The 15,927-nt window shown below is 45.5% G+C and overlaps 1 protein-coding gene across 8 annotated transcripts in view; it reads left to right on the top strand.

Moving 5' to 3' along the window:
* GPATCH8 (G-patch domain containing 8) overlaps positions 1–15,927 on the top strand; it is a 76,002-nt gene that overhangs the window by 30,499 nt on the left and 29,576 nt on the right. For 2 of the 8 annotated variants that reach the window (XM_068660893.1, XM_068660892.1), the window contains exons 2-4: positions 4,891–4,965; positions 10,890–10,907; positions 12,999–13,071. Coding sequence is in view for 2 of the 8 variants with exons in the window: in XM_068660891.1 (XP_068516992.1) it covers positions 4,891–4,965; positions 12,999–13,071 (148 nt within the window). In the remaining 6 variants the exon portion in view is untranslated. Of the gene's footprint in view, positions 1–4,890; positions 4,966–10,889; positions 10,908–12,998; positions 13,072–13,959; positions 14,060–15,927 lie in introns of those variants that run through there. The other 6 variants (XM_068660891.1, XM_068660890.1, XM_068660896.1 and 3 more) reach the window with 5 other exon arrangements.

Consider the following 15,927-nt stretch of genomic DNA (forward strand, 5'->3'; position numbering starts at 1 on the left):
GCTGTCCTACAGGGGCCAAAGTAAATTCCGGGATCCTCAGCTTACTCTGACAAGTGGGCATAAAACACCAAATTAATTTCACTTGTATCGAGCTGTTTAGTGGCAACAGTTGTTCACACTAAATACTTTGGGTTAGAAGTGTGATTAAATTGTTAAAATTTGAAATTATACTTGCCAGGTCTCAGTGCTACAATGTTTGGGACCTTGGAAGAAAGAAACAAGCAGCAGTGCTCTTTCCCTCAGGTTATTTCACTTGAATTGTTTCAGAAAACCCAGTGTCCATTTAGTCTTGGACAAAATGGGACTTACTGGGCTGGAAGGTCCCCATATTTGCTGCCCAAGTAAAGGAGTATAATGGTCCAAAATCCCACATGGAGGCAGCTTTTGCTAGTTGACTTCCAAAAGCTGTGCTCCAGACTTGCTCGTTTAGCATGCGAGGGCTCCGAGACACAGGGCTTGGCTGAGAGCTTCGTGCACGGATCCAACGGGGAGAGGAGGGGAAAGGAAAGGGCACGGGGCTGCGAGTGACCGGGTGGCGGCTGCAGAGCTGAGATGATGCAGCCAGATGAACCACAGGCTGTGGGCATCTTGGCTCCTGGAGGGGAATGCAGCGAGCCCAACAGCTGCTGTGCAGTGTGGAGCAAGTGTGTGGGTGTTAAAGGCTTGCCCTCGCTCCTCATCCCAGCAGTCAGGTGTGTTGGATTTCATCATGACTGCAGTGACGCGACCGGCTGGAGCCCTCGCTGCAGCACGGAGTGCTACAGATAGCAGTGAAGGGTGCTGGAGTGGAAGCCCATCGTCTTACTCGCCCTGCTCTTTCAGGATGGGGCTAGCAGCTGCAAGGAGGCAGTGAAAGCAGTGCAGCACATCTTGTTTGACAGCGCCCGAGCTGGGGGCAGGGGGTGCGAGGGATGAGGGCGCTGTGCTCAGCCCTGGGGAGTGTGCTGCTGGAGCAGGCAGGGGCCTCGTTAGCTGGCAGGGCCAGGATTTAGCATCTCTGTGGGGCAGTCGCACAGGGAAGATGATCTGGGACTAGGTTTTGAACAAGCACTGTTTTTTTTTTTTTTTTTTTTTTAATGTGGCCATTATTTGATGATGTGGTGCCCATTTGGTGGGGATTGAATTACTATCTACACGTAAAGGTTTCTTCTGAAGAGAGAAGCATTGCTCAAGTCTGCAGAAGATGCCGATTAAATTCATATTAAAACATGGTCTGTGCTTACAGTTCTCATCTGCCAGAAATGTAGTTTATTCTCAACAGATTCAACATTTAGGTTTTAATTAATTGTTAGACTTAAATGTTAAAGTATTTTGTCTTCCTCTGATTCATTGTCTTAAGACACAGCGGCACAGAAATGTGAAATGGATCCTTTCGATGTGCCAGGTTGAGGAACTGGAAAACAAAGACAACAGATTGAATTCCCCCCAGCTTGTTTCGGAGCCAGCTCCAGGGCTGAGGAAGCGAAGGGACAAACTGTGCTGCCTCAGCCCCATGGAGTCCCAGCTCCAAAAGGCCTCTGATCACGCCATGGCAGGCAGCACCGCTTTAGCGAGGCTTTATTGTGACAGCAGAAGCGAGAGCCCCTTCTCTGCTTGCTCCTTAGGCACTGCTCTGATGAACACGCTCAGAGATCTGACCTCGGTGTGGCTGCTGGATTACCTCCTGGCTTGTTTTCCAGGGTGAGCTGCTTGATGGCAGAAAGAGAATTTTTCCTTTAATTGTCTGCGTTAAGTCTTGAAAAAGAACGCTTCCTGTGATGTGTATTGCTTTTGGTTTGGTTTGGATGCTTTGTTACCCTGGTGGCTTAAATTGCCAGGCCCGGGACAGACAACTTCCTAATATAGTGAGTGCAGTGTCGGCATCCCCCGGGGCTCGGCGCAGCGTGTGCCGAGGGAATTTGTGTTACCCAGGAGTTTGGGGTGAAGGTAAGCGCCCTGCCTGCTTCCACACGAGGCATTTGTAGTGCTGCTACTTGTAAAAGCAGGCAGCCCGGCTCCACTGCCGTTACCGGCAGCAAAACCCAGGAAGTATACAAATATACCAAATGAATCCTGAGGGACATAAAGGAGATAACAGTGAGATCCCTGGGACTTGGAACAGCTTTGGTTGCTTTTTGGCTTCTTTGCATTTGTCTCTGGTCTGTTCAGTCCTCTGCATAGCTTCTGGGAGGAGACTTTTTTTTTTTTTTTTTTTTTTTTTTTTTTTTTTTTTTAAGCGAAGACAAATAGAGTTGTAAAGCCTCAAATCAGCAAGGTGTGCTTTCAGAGTGGAATTGACCCTTGCCTTTTTAAAAAATAATGTAAATATGTTGGCAGGCAGTGCACAGAAGGAGACAGTGAGTAGGCAGAAATATTTTGCCAGCTCCAGGTAATTTAGTTGGCACACTCTGAGCTATCTGCAGGCAGCGAAATCACATCGTGAAATGAACGGGGGGGGGAAAGCAGCCTGTGACTTGGCTTTTGCTGGGAGTGTTTCAGGTGCTCGTTATCTAAATGTTTTGTGGATTTCAGTGTTGTACATGAAGCTTTACTAACGTGCAGCAGCCGACAGTACGAATTCATCAGCAGTGTACATGCTCTTGACTGCTTTTGTTCTCTTGGGCACTGTTCTGGGGAGGCTGGGCTTGCTGACTTCACAGCACAGCCGTGTATGCTGTGTACATCTGTGCTGTGCCCGGCTCCAAAAGCTACTGATTTTTGTCATACGCAGCTCAAGGATTGCACGTGCACAGTGCGTTTGCCTTTAGCTCGCTTCTTGAAGGCTGTCCGAAAAAGATTGCTGCCTGCAGATGAAATCCCGAATCTGCTCTGGGCACATGGGGAAGAACTGCTGGGTGTAGAGCGTGGCCTGTGTGAGCTGTCTGTGCCCCGCGGGTGATGGATAGGGCAGAATTTTGGGTATTGAGGCACGTTTTCTTGGCGGCAGGTTTCTGTCAGGATGCTCTCGCAAATTTGCATCACTGGCTAGGAACTCTAGTTTCAGAAGATTTTTGGAGGCTGTTGTCTGGCTTGTAAGCTTCCAAGAGGCAGTCCATTACAGCTGTAATTTGCTCTTTCTCATGCTGGCTTTCATTAAAATTTTTGTAGAAGGAAAAATTGGTGGTGGTAGAAAGGAGGAGAGCAACAACATGTTTCTTTTGGCAGCGGTGCAAGGTGTTCCTGCTCAAAGAAATTGTGGAGCTGGAATGCAAGGAAAAATCCCCACGTGTTTGGTACTGGCTGAGGGTTCTGGTCCCACTGGGAAAGGGACGGTGACAGCCTTTGGTGGCTGCATGGGGCCGTGACACTGCACAGTGCCCGGGGGAGGTTGGGAAGCTGCAGAAGCAGCCCCTTCCTGGGCCTGATCCCTCCAGCAGCCACCTCTCAGCTTTGTTTTCAAGCTCGCAGTGAGCAAGTGGGACCCCGCTCCCCCTTTCCCCCCCCAGGATGTGTATTAACTGCGGTGGTTGTTACTGATGCGTCGTAAACATAGCGAATGGCCAAAAATGGTTCACAGCGTTCGCAATTTCAGGAATTTGAGGCTTCTGAGAAGCTCCAACAGAGACATGGATTTCCTGAAATGGCCACTCGTGCTGAGGGTGTTCCAGCACCGGTGGCTGCTCTCCAGGCCGTCGGCGTTTGCTTCCCCAGCTTGGGAGCCAACTTGGAGCCCCTCTGCTTGGTGCCTCGGAAGGACGGGGAGGTTCGGTTCTGCCCTGCGGTGGGTGCGTGGCGCTGGTCTCCGGCTGCCATCGTTGCTGCGCTTCCGTGGGGCCCTGGGTGGCCCCGCTCAGACGTCAGCGATTCTGAAGCACGTGTGGGGTGTGTGTGTGGGGGAGCTAGGTGTGGCACGCAGTAACAATAATCCTGCTTCCTTTTCCTATCCACGTGGCTGCTCTGTAGGGCTGCAGTTACCTTGTGGGCTACAGCTATCCTACGGAGTTGATCCAGGAGTGTAGAGAAGCAAGGGGATGGGATTTATGGCTATCTGTAGCCTTTTCTTTGCCCTGTCAGCATCTGCACGCTGTATTAGTGTGCTGTGCGTCTCTTGGTCCTCTTTGCTCAGACGTGTTCATCTGTTTGGCCGTTACCATTTCTGCGTAGCAGCTTTAGGTACTGCGCTCAAAATGCTCCCTCCTGGTGCATCCCCGTGTCTGCAGGCTGATCGTGGCACTGAACCCAGCGGTTTCTGGTGTTGGCGGTCACTTGGGCTCACCTGGCGCTGTGCGGCTGGGGGTGCAGGGAGGGGGCTGCTTCAGACCATGGCCATGTGCTGGGGCACAGCGAGGGCTTCCAGCGGTACCGCTGGGGGTTTTGGTTGACTTGAGGTGCGTGAAATTACACGCATGCTACAAGCAGTTTGGATTCCTGATGCAAGGAAAGCCTTTAAAAAACAAACAAAAAACTCAAACAAGAAATAAACCAAAGAAACCAACAACACAAATAAACAAAACACAAAAAATAGCAACAACAAAAGGAACCAAATAATAAACACACAAACTAAAAAACAGCACCGCAAAAAGCCTTCCTGGAGCTGGGGGGGGTCAGTTCCTTCTGATTCTTGTTCTGCGTGGTTTTGGCCAGCACTGGTGCTTATAGTCAATGTTTCACAGACTTTAAAACAAAACAAAATGAAAATATACACACACACCCCAAGTGTTGTCATCTTAATTTTTTGATATTTTTACCAACTTCTGCAACTTGTGATCCTCATTGAATTGGTACAGTTGGGTTTCAGAATGACTTTTTTTTTTCCTATAGCCTACATACTGAATAGAGGCTGTATTTAATTAGTTTATTTTTAGCCAGTAAAACAAATATAAAATCTAACATATGCACAAGCCTGTGTCTTGAAATGACACCACGGACAGTGTGTCCTGCTGTAGAGCTAACAGTTTCCTTTTCTTACAGGGCAATCACTTTGATCAATATGAAGAAGGGCACCTGGAGATAGAGCAAGCATCTCTAGACAAGCCTATAGAATCGGTAAGATACATACTTATCATCATCAAGCCACCAAAAATTAGGCCGTGATCGGATGGTACTTGATGTGAATGCAGTCAAATTGGCTAGGAGTGGGCTCCTTTTTGAAAATGACAGTACGGGGTTAATTGTGGTGAAGTGCATGCCAAGATTAAGTGAGCCAGGGATTTAATCTTGAAGTAGCTCTCCTGAAATTATAGGTAACTTAAACTTTAGTTCATTGTGATATTTCAGAACTTATTTACAGTAATACATTCAGTTGTAGACACTTATTTTGTTCTTTATGTATTTTGTTGAAGAATCAGTATAATTCTTATGTGAACCTAATGGAAGACCATAGTAAAATGTATTTTGATCCTTGATAGCTTTTAATTTCGGTTTAGTACTGGTGTGTTAAAGAACAGTGTTAGGATGACATCCGGCAGTATGGAAACATGGATGCATTAGTATTAGTATAGCAGCCCTTCCCCACGAATCTGAAACTGTGATGGGAGTTTCTTTAAAGTATTATTCATTTAACAAACAAAAAACCTCTGAATTAGGTATGGAGAGTACAGCCAATAGATGGGGAAAGTTAAGTTTTGTTTAGTTTTACTTTTTTAAGCTTTTTGGAGCTTTTTAATTTTTCTCTCTGCAAAACATCTTCTGCTAGTCTTAGGCATGATATCTTGTTCAGCCTAAACTTCACCCGTGAGTTTGGCACTTAGCTTTTGCCTTTCAATTTAAATATTCATTTGCGGTTTCAGTACAAGAGGAAGAAAAGTGGTAAAGAACAAAGGAGGGTTGCCCAGCAGTGTTCTGATTAAGACTAGATTTTTGTAAAGTTAGAACTTCTCAAATATTTATTTTCCCAGATAATAATTTTAAAGTTTCTTCATGTTAGTGTGCACTTAGAAGAAACTTAGTGTTAGCAAAAGATGAATATATATTTTCATTCATGTGTAGGTTGGTGTTGTGTGTGTTTGTGTGCGTGTTTAGATGTTTACAAAAATTTACACAACTTGGGGTGTTCGACATTTTTCTTCCGCAGCAGTTGGCCCATATTAGCTAAGCAGCCATGATCTGGTTTGTATTGCACGGTCTGCCTTTTTTAATTTCTTCTCTAGGGTTTCCTTTCCCCCTTCTTATTTCTGTTCTTCTGGTCCAGTGAACACTGCATATAGTACCTACTGTCTTAATGTGCTGGCATGATGCTAGATTTAGGCATGGCAGTAATTGATGACGCATGAGATAATGCTGCAGAGATGGGAATTTGTATTCAATGTTTTCCTGAATACTTTAATCTTATGCTGTGACATGGGGATTTTAATTAAAATGCCAAGCTTGTTTTCTTGTGTAGATATAATGAGAAATACTCATGGGTACCCTACCTACTCTGTGCCACATTGGAAATTAGCGTTTACAAAATAATTAAAATACTACCTACAGACTAGCCTGGTTATCTGCTTTCTAAATGTTTTCCAAACAGGGGAATAGAAATGGTCATAGATCAAATCTTTGGTATCCTGAAGGAAGTGATGCCTACAGAGGCATGTAAAGTCTGAACGAGCACATAGACAGACAGTGCATCTTGAATCACCTGCAAATGTAATCTTTTGTTGCAGTTTGATTAATGTTGAACTGTGGCAGAAAACTGAAATTAAATTGCAGCTTTAGTATCTCATTCATGCATATATCACCATCCAAATATTGTGGCATTATTACTGTTACTCCAACTTCATTGTAGGCTTTAATATATGCAGTGTAGCCTTATGGTTAAATTTGAAAAGCATTTAATGGAGAGGAGAATGGTTTAATCCTTAAGAGAAGAAAAAGGTAAAACCTCAAGTTCTTATTTTAACCCCCCCACACACACCTTCTTTAATATCTATTAAGAGAAACAAGCATTTGAGGAGAAAAACCCTTAGCCTGGGACGCTGAGCTCTTGCAAAAAGTCACAGAAGTCATAAAATGTGTGTTCTGCACTGTCACGTCCACCGTGCTCTGTGTTAGAGCGTGCTGGAGCTGGCTTCGTGTGCTAGTTCCAGAATTCAAAAGCTGCAACTGCTGCACAGTGGCTTGTTTTTTCCCTGACTTGTAGACAAGCCTGGTTTTTAAAAAGTGCCATCAGAAACAAACCAGTCGCTTTAAAAATCTTCATGTTATCTTCATTAGGTACACTGTTGATTCTTGGGGAAAAAAAAAAAGTGTAGCTGGGAAGCACAAATAATTCTGTCAGGTTTCCTTCCACCAATGACGATTTTGCTCCCACCCTATTAATGACCCATGTGCTTTTGAAATTGTCAAATTGCACACATTAAAAGGAGTGGTTTCCTTGTCAGAGTCTGGTGTACCTGTCCTGCGAGATTTTTCACTAGGAGCGTGGTGCTCACGCTGCTTTTTCTGGCTTCAGGTATTTCATGCTGTTGGCCCACCCAAAAGTGCATAACAGGCTTGAACTGAAATTGGGAGGGAAGGAGTAAGTACAAGTATATAACTTGCAAATGCCACACATCTAAATACTTGCAATATTAACATTTATTCACAAATTGTTTTGTGATCCTTACCCAGCTCACTGTTAGTAATTCAGCTGACCTTTACAAAGGAATCTGCTCTTAGCAATGAGCAAGAGCCTGTTCCACGTTGTGGAACTAGTTTGGATGACAAATGTCTTTGTGCAAAGGAGGGTGTTTAAAACAATAGCAGATCAAAGCACTTCCCAGGTAAAGTTTAAAGTTCAGTTACTCCACAGATCACAGTGGATCAAGTATATTCTCTTAAATGTGCTTCTTGCAGCTTCTCACATCTCTTTAGTAATAAGAAAGCTCTCTAAAGGCAGCTTGCATTTGGAAATCCCACAGGGCAGAGGGTTTCACTGGAAGCACTTGTTTGACTATCACCGCTGAAGTGAGATCCATCTCTGCAGCATTATCTGTTGAGAGGTGCTGACTGTACTGCTACAGCATGCAACTCAAAGGTGGCTGGAAAATAGGTTTGGGAGTCTACAGATCATTACAATGTTGAAATGTGTCCTCAATTAGCGCACTAGGATTTTGTTCCTGTGGAAATCCTGCTTTGTACAGCTTGTTTAGGCCAAAGATGTCTGGACTGAAACATGCGACTATAATCAAAGTATATTTATGGAAAACAGAGCTGACACGAGCTAGTGGATGTACGTAGCCGAAGTGAGAAGCCAGCTATTTTCCATTACTAAATTGAAGAAAGTATTTCCTATCAATGAACTCTTCATAGCTGCAAAGACCAATATTTATTTTTCCCCTGCAAGTAACAATTTTTGTTGTTCTTCTGGCTTGAAAGATGCTGCATTTACACTGACTGGTCATGTCAGTGGAACCACTGGTGTTTGGTGTCCTCCAAAATCAGAGCACTTTGCCTTTCCTTGATTCAAGAAGCTGCATGCATTTGTTTAAAAATATTTTAACTGCACTGAGTTCAGGTTTTTCAAACGGGAAGTCATAAAGTATTGCAGCTTTCATAGAATCCAGATTTTCTTCACGTTAATTTAATTCTACTTGTGTACTGAATCTTGCTGTGAATTCATGGTTTTCTTTGTCCCAGCAGTACAGATCAAGTAGGAGATAGCGATACACCCTTAGAGCCCCCCCCGGACAGCAGCTCTTTCCCCCGCAGACCACATACAGAGTGTCAGGGAGTCGAACCAAGCCGTCATCGTTGCAGGTTGGAGGCGAGGCTGCGTATCGTCCACTGATCCTGGAGCTTGGTAGCTTGTCCTTGTCATCACTAACAAACGTCCTTTCCCTCTCTCTAATTCTGCTCAGTCACACGAGGAGGTCCTTGCCCTGCACAGGGTTTCAGACTTCAGGTGCTAGGTGCTGGAAGATCCCAGGCCGTTGTAGACGTCTGCACGAGCTGAAGTTGGGTTTTGTCGCACTGTATATCTGTACGGATCTGTGGACTCCACTAGTTCCAAAGTGTAATTTGATGAGGCTGCTGATTTGACATTTAGCAGTAGCCATATGTGGACAGCGCTATAAATAATGTGCTTCTTGAAGCTGAATGGTGTAGCATTACTATTTGGCTTTTCTCTCTAGTCTTCATTGTGTCATCTGTAGTGAGCTATAGGTTTTGTTTTGGGAATCTTTTCAATCTCTTGTTTGCATGGGTTCACCCAGTAGCATCCAATCCTTGCTTATAGATTCCTCAATACACAGTCAGCACAGCTTACAACCCACTCAAGAGATGTATGGTTCCTGCCGATGCTGAGCCGATCAATGAGAATGCAGCACTCGGGGTGGCGTGGGCATCGTACAGCAAATCTGTACTGGGCACAACTGGTGTTGGTTTATTCGTAACGCAGCTCGATCCACCTGTTGCAGATTCTCTCCACGTACAACATCATCAAACCCTTTCACTTTTTGTACACATCTTTTCATCATATGCATTTTTTTCTATTGGCCAGGACCTTTTTCAGAAACCTGTGCTGGGGGTATCGTGCTCAGGAATCGCTGATACCTGCAAAAAGTGCAAGGGCACGTGGTCAGGGCGCAGGACAGAGAACTGGGGAAGCCAGTTTGAGCTGTTTGGGAAGGTCACTTTGCAGAAGATTTTCCAGAGCAGCTTAGCCAACTCCCCTGAGTGTCTGGTGAAGTGCAGACCTTCATGTTTCTGACGTGCCTTTGAAAAAGTTGCGCTAAATCTGCAATGCAAAGTTCCCCATCTGTAAATAGAAGCGATCGCCTCTGCTCGAGAGCTTCAGTGTGCTGAGAGTAGTGCAGAAAGGTGTAAACATCAGGAGCCTGCCAAGGCACTCAGCCTTACGCTGAGTATCCTGCCATCCGGGGCTAGCGGTGTGCAGTGCTGCTGCTGGAGAGCCGGGAGTAAGTCTGGAGTAAGCTTGGAGTAAGTAAGAGCTCCTTTGTTCACCTGGCTGCCGCACATGAGCTCCAAAGTGAGAGCGCGGGCCCTGGGGCTGTCAGCTCTGCTCTGATTTCCTGCTCGGGCTGGGGGTGTTTTTGTAAACCACGGCAGCTTTCTGTAGGAAAACTGCTGCAGCACGAGGATAGGCTAGTCAAAAGGAACGGCAGTTCTTGGCAACAGCGGGAAGCTTGGTGTAAAAGATGTTTTTTTTCCTATGGGAAAGAGTCCACGCTTTTACAGAGTTTTCACTTAAAAGTGTAATTGGGGGGGAAAAAAAGGCACCCAGCGGTTGTAACACTTCCTGCCCCATGTCAGGGTTTGGTCCTGGTATCCCCGGTTACTTGCCAGGCTGTCACGCTTTGCAGAACAGGTCTCACATGTGAGCCTGGCAATCCTGGCCTTCCAGAACTGAATTTTTTAGGGTAGCATTTACACTGAAGAGCGTTCCTGCCAGCCTCCCGCTGTGAGAGATCTGTGATAGTGCTTTGAAATGCAGGAAAAAGGTAGGACGTGGTTAGAAATCGTCATGAGCAGGCAAGTGGCTAGGTCCCAACTTGAATGTTAATATGAAACTCTTGGGGTTGTTCTTCTGATTCAGTGAAACAAAGGCGCTCCATTTAAATTTGGTGATTTTTTAAAATTAACGAGTTTTCACTGCTTAAGCAAACAAATGGAAGCGACTGGGGAGAAATGCCCCCTTCCTGGGAACCGAGGCACGATAATGTTCAGGCCTAATTCCAATTTTTGTCAAACAACTTGCGACCATCCTCTTGAGTGGTTTTGTAAAAGTGGTGCTAATGTGTATAACCCTTCTAAATTTTTCTTTTTTCCCTTTAACATTTGTTTACCCCTTCACTGTGTCAGTCACAACACACCGCTCTTGAATCTCCCAGCTGGTCTTGACTTGTTGAATTTATTTTATGCTTTCACTCTTCTTTAATAAATACATTACTTGCAAGCAGTGAATTGAAAACAAAGCAAAAGAAAAACTACCATTAGTGATTGGACAGTTTCTTACTTTGTGTTACATTTAACTGTTCTTTTGACAGCCCAGTTTTTAAAGCCAGGTTCGTATGGAAATGCTTTCACTCCACTTGCACTGCTTTTGGAAATAGCATACTGCTTCATCTGTCTGTTTATTTTAGTGCATTCATAACACAACACAGTCAGCACAATGTCTCATCTCCACTTAGCAAAAGATCGCAAAGTACTCCTTGTCCTTTTTTGAAAACGCAGCCATTTTTGTCAGCATCAGCTTTTAAAATCCGATTCAATAATCCTTTGTCAGATACAGTTGACGTGCTAATGGTAGAACAATTAGTGCGTTATCTGCAAGCCCCGTGAACCCGGGGCCGCTTTGCATGACGGACCGCGCGGTCCTTGGGGCCGTTGGATAGCGGTCTGCAGCAGATATGGCCCAAGGTAAGTTTTCCTACACTTCCACCCCAGTAACCTCCATGGTCTTTGTGATTGGAATACGAATTTGTTCATTTTTCCTTTTATTGTGTACACTGATTTAAGCTTTTACAAGCAGACTTTCTCTTACTTCTTGTTTGATTTTTTTTTTTCACGTAGCCCTAATTATGTCCTGGGGGAGAGCCAGGCGTGTGGGAAAGATGCACGCTGGTACCTTGGAAAACACGGCGAGACAAAATGTCTCACTTCGCTGGTGTATTGGAAAAAAAAGTGAATTTATACTTGATGTTTTTTGAGGAAAAATGTCTCCATGCAGCCAATATCTTTGGGAAGATTGTGTCTTTCAAGCTGATTCACCAAAGTTCTGCAAACTGTGTGGTCATTTTCTGCAGTGGGGAATGAGTGGAAGGAAACTGCTCTTCTGGTTTCTGTTTGATGACTTGATTATTTAATTACAGAAACATGCAGCATTTTTTGTACAGTTCCATGTACCACTCAATGTTATGGATTCACAGCCCGTTGTGATTCAGGATATTTTTGTGATATCCTGAGTTGTGGTTTGTGTAATGGCAATTAACCAATAACCAACAAATAGATCTGATTTCTTTCTTGCCTTTTTTTTTTTTTCTTTTAAGATTAGAGGGTGGGCACATTCCCACCCAAGAGCCCATCTGAGGAGTTGACAGTTGGTCACTGCTAGTGAACAGCGGATTCCTCAGCTTGAGGGTCACAAGGGTGCCGTTGGCACTCTTGGATTTTGTTGTTGGGAGAAAGAAAACTTGCAAAAAAAAAAAAAACAAAAAACAACCAAACAAAAAAGCCCTGTAATGAATGCCACTCCAAGCCCTGTCCAACCGTATTTAAAAGCTGACACTTAATTGCTGCCTCAGTACTTTTCCACTTAACTCATTCTGAAATAGCCTTTTTTTTAGGAAGATGAGACATTATGCTTATTGTTTCCCCTACATGCACTAATGGTTCCTTGCTGTTAACTTATTGCTAGGCCTGTTTCATTCTAACATCTTAGTATTTTTGTTAGTTTACATGTGAAATGCATCACCCAGTCTGTGCTTGAGCTCATTTTATTTAATTGATTTAATTATTTTTTTTTTTTTACTAACCTCACTGTTTTTTCAGTTTAATATTGGCTGCATGCTAGTTTATATATATATATACATATATAAAAAAACCAATCAAGTCTAGCCTGGATTTTGCTATGATTGTGTTTTGGTTTCTAGTGGTGGGGCAGTCTTGCACTTACAACTTACTCAGTATTATAAAAGCCTGACACACAAACAAAATGACTAAACACCTTGTAGATTTTCCTTACAAAAAAAAAAAATCTTAAGTGGTGCTGTCTAGGTGATGGATATGATTGTATAAATAGCTTGATTTTATGCTTTTTACTGTCAATTTTTATTGGTACACTTTATTTTCTCCCACATTGCTTTTTTATTTTATTTATTTTTTTTTTATTTTAAACGTGATGCACAAAAGTTGCCCAGCACACCATCAGAAAGTGACCGTCCCTGATACCCCATTCCCCTGGAAAAATTCTAGCCAGCAATTTTTGACATTTGTCTTTCCCTTTTATCGGGCATATATTGCCTTTTCAGTAGCATTTTTTTGCATGCATATATATGTAGAAAATCTCTTGCTCATCACATGTTTAAATGTCAGCGGGAAGGGAAGAATATATTATTGGAATATTTTTGGTTTGTTTTCTCTGTTCTGTCTGTCAGGATAATATTGGACACCGCTTACTCCAGAAACATGGGTGGAAGCTGGGCCAGGGATTGGGAAAGTCACTGCAGGGTAAGTCCAGCAGCTTCTGTCTGAAACATTCAACACCGGCTTCAGTCTTTAACAAAATTATTTCTGCTTTTTGTTTCTAGATTAGATTTTCTTTCCATTATTAATATGTCCAAACAAATGCACTGTTGAGTTTCATGTTTAGCAGTTTGCGAGTGGAAGCTGCTGCCTCCCTGGCGGGTGCAGGTTAGACGTGGCGTGTGCGTGTTGTGGCCCCGTAAGGTCGCCGCGTGTGGCCCTTCTGGAGGGAGGTGACTTAACTGCCTGCTCACTAACAGGTAGTTGTGCAGCTTCTGAAACTTCGTGATACTCTGCTGGCTGGATGCTGTGAGATTAAAGAGAATTGAAAGCACAAACCAGTTACAGGGATGTCAGAAGCCATTAGAAGGCAAGGCGTAGGGCCCACTGGCGGCTGAAAGTGGTGGCAGAGGCTCATGTGGATGGGAGAGGCTCATTTCTGGTCCCTCTGGAGGGCTTCCAAGGGTCTCCTTACTTCTCTTATCCTGCAGGCTCCTTGCTAGGGACTCCGCAAACCTCCCGAAGACAGCTTAGTGCTAGAGGAACCAACACACCCAGCCCTCTCTCTGCCCCGCGTCAGAACTCTTCCTGGGGAGCCAGAGATGCCCGCTTTGAACTGAGCAAATAAGTCTGGTTCCTGGGGTGGGTGGGCTGCCCTCAGCTGGGTTGCCTTGAGGAGAGCCCCAGGTAGCTTCTTACCCCTGAGTAGCTGCCTGTGTGCTTGGTGTCTGCCTGTGAGCCCTGCAGGAAGGCGCCCGGCATTACTGCAGGCGTGGGACCGTGCACCCAGGCTGCTCCTGCCGAGACCTTGTGAAGTGTTTGAACCTCAGTGCGCCCCGAGTTCCTCAGAGTAATTTGCTCCTGTTCCCATAGCCTTAGTCTGAAGACCTGGGAGCTTGTAATTGGACTTCCCTGCCCCTACAGTGACCCCATTAGAGACATAATGTCTGTGCTGTGGAGGACTGTTGGAGAGGTAACGAGTTCTGAGCTCTGGAAATGCATATTAATCTCTTGAGCTAAGGCGCTCTAACTTCTCAGACAGGACTGCACTGGTGGTTAATGCTTCTCGCTTCCTCTAACCTGGTTTCATGTGTATTCGGTTACTGCATGGCATTCTCATGGTCCTCTCTGCCCTGTGCTGGTGCCAAAGCTCAGGATGTGGTTGCAGTCATCACCTCTTAGGCTTCTGCTTTGGCATGGCATTCACTGGATGTGTAATTTGGTCTGTTTTCTCTTTTGGGTGCCCCGTGTTGCTCTGTGTGTCACCAATGTGGAAACATGGAGGCTTGAAAGAACCTAAAGCCCTCTCGCAGCCCCAGCACGGCCCCGAGGACACTGTGTGAGCCCTGTCGCAGGCACTGACCTAGCGCAGGACGTGGCAGATGACTGTGCACAGGGTGAGAGGGGGTGGCACCGTGTCCCGAGGCTGAGACTCAAGACTGCCCGTGGCAGGGTTCAGACATTTGCATTTCGATATTTGTCCAGACCAAGACTTTTTCCCACTGCACGTTTTTGAGCGTTAAATCTGTGCCCTGTCTTGAGTATTATCGAAGCTCGCGCGATTCGAACTGACTGGAAGCTGCAGACAAGCTGTTGGTACAGCCCATGAGGGGCTTTCTGCATTTCCTGCATTTTGAGGGAAACATGGGAGCAAAACCAGCCTGTCTCGTCTGACCCGAGCATGTGCTGAGGCTTTCCTGATGGATGGATTGTGCGGTGCCTTCGCCTTTGGGCATGGCCAGGGCGCTGGGTGGCACAGCGCTGCCAAGGGCACTCCCCTCGGCTGCCAGCAGCCAGAGCCTCTGGTGTTGCTAATGGTCGCTCTGGGAGCGCTTAATTCATTATCCAGTGACCTTAATTACGTCATTGTCCCCAACCTGCTTGTTTCGACCTGTGCTTGAGCCTCAAACTATAAACAGCCCATGGGCAATTTAACACAGCGGAAGTAGAACCACCTCAAGTAGAGTTTTGCTGCAGATGTTATCTGGCCTCCTCTATCTGGCTGCGGAAAACCTTGCGGGCAGCAAGCCCTCAAAACTGCATTTGGTTCGCACGTATTGAATTGAGAGTACCTGCACCTTTTTTCCCCGCGCAGCTGATGTCAGTTAAGCAGGAAGTTGAGTTCAGTGTGCTTATTTTCATCATTGTGCAGCTTTTAAATGTAGCTGTTTGTCTGTGCTGGGGCTCCCTCCTTAGTTTCAGTGAATCTGAAAGTTAGAGTGCGTTGTCCTGGGCAGCCACCCATACCTGCGAATTCTGTAAGGCCCTCAGGTTGTTCAGCAAGGGCCTGGTGCCTCCAGACTGTGCCATGGCGATGGCTTCCATTGTGCTAACCAGCCGCTGTGGATGTAATCCAGCAGTGAGGGTGCTGCTTCTCTGGGCCAGAATACCCTAAAATTCCCGCTTACCAGTTGCTAGCTGGAGGTAGTTTTGCACCTCCAGGAGAAGCACCTCGAGGCAGCGGCCCTTGCTAACTGTGCTAGTGGTGCCTTTGTGGTGCTGGCAGAGGAGCTGAGCCTCTCGGACCAGAGTAAGAAACCCATGTCCTCGCTGGCGTAGCTGGTGTAAAAGGGGGGACTGCGATCCAGCTGGAACGTGCCAGCATGCTGCTTGGTCTTAGATTTGTATCGGGTGGAATACTGGGCAAGGGTAGTGCTGTCATCTCTGACCGCTCTAGGGGGAGAGCAATGGTTTTGGAGAGGCTCATGGTGAATTCAGCAGTCATCCATCTGCTTATCCATTCTCCTGATGTATTTTGCATTTTTCTACCCGCTGCAAGCAGCTGGTATTTGGAAATGGTGCTTTGACTTGCTGACGGCCAGTGAATATGAGAAAGCAGAA

This window comes from Anas acuta, chromosome 25 (assembly GCF_963932015.1).
Source record: "Anas acuta chromosome 25, bAnaAcu1.1, whole genome shotgun sequence".
NCBI classification, from domain to species: domain Eukaryota; kingdom Metazoa; phylum Chordata; class Aves; order Anseriformes; family Anatidae; genus Anas; species Anas acuta.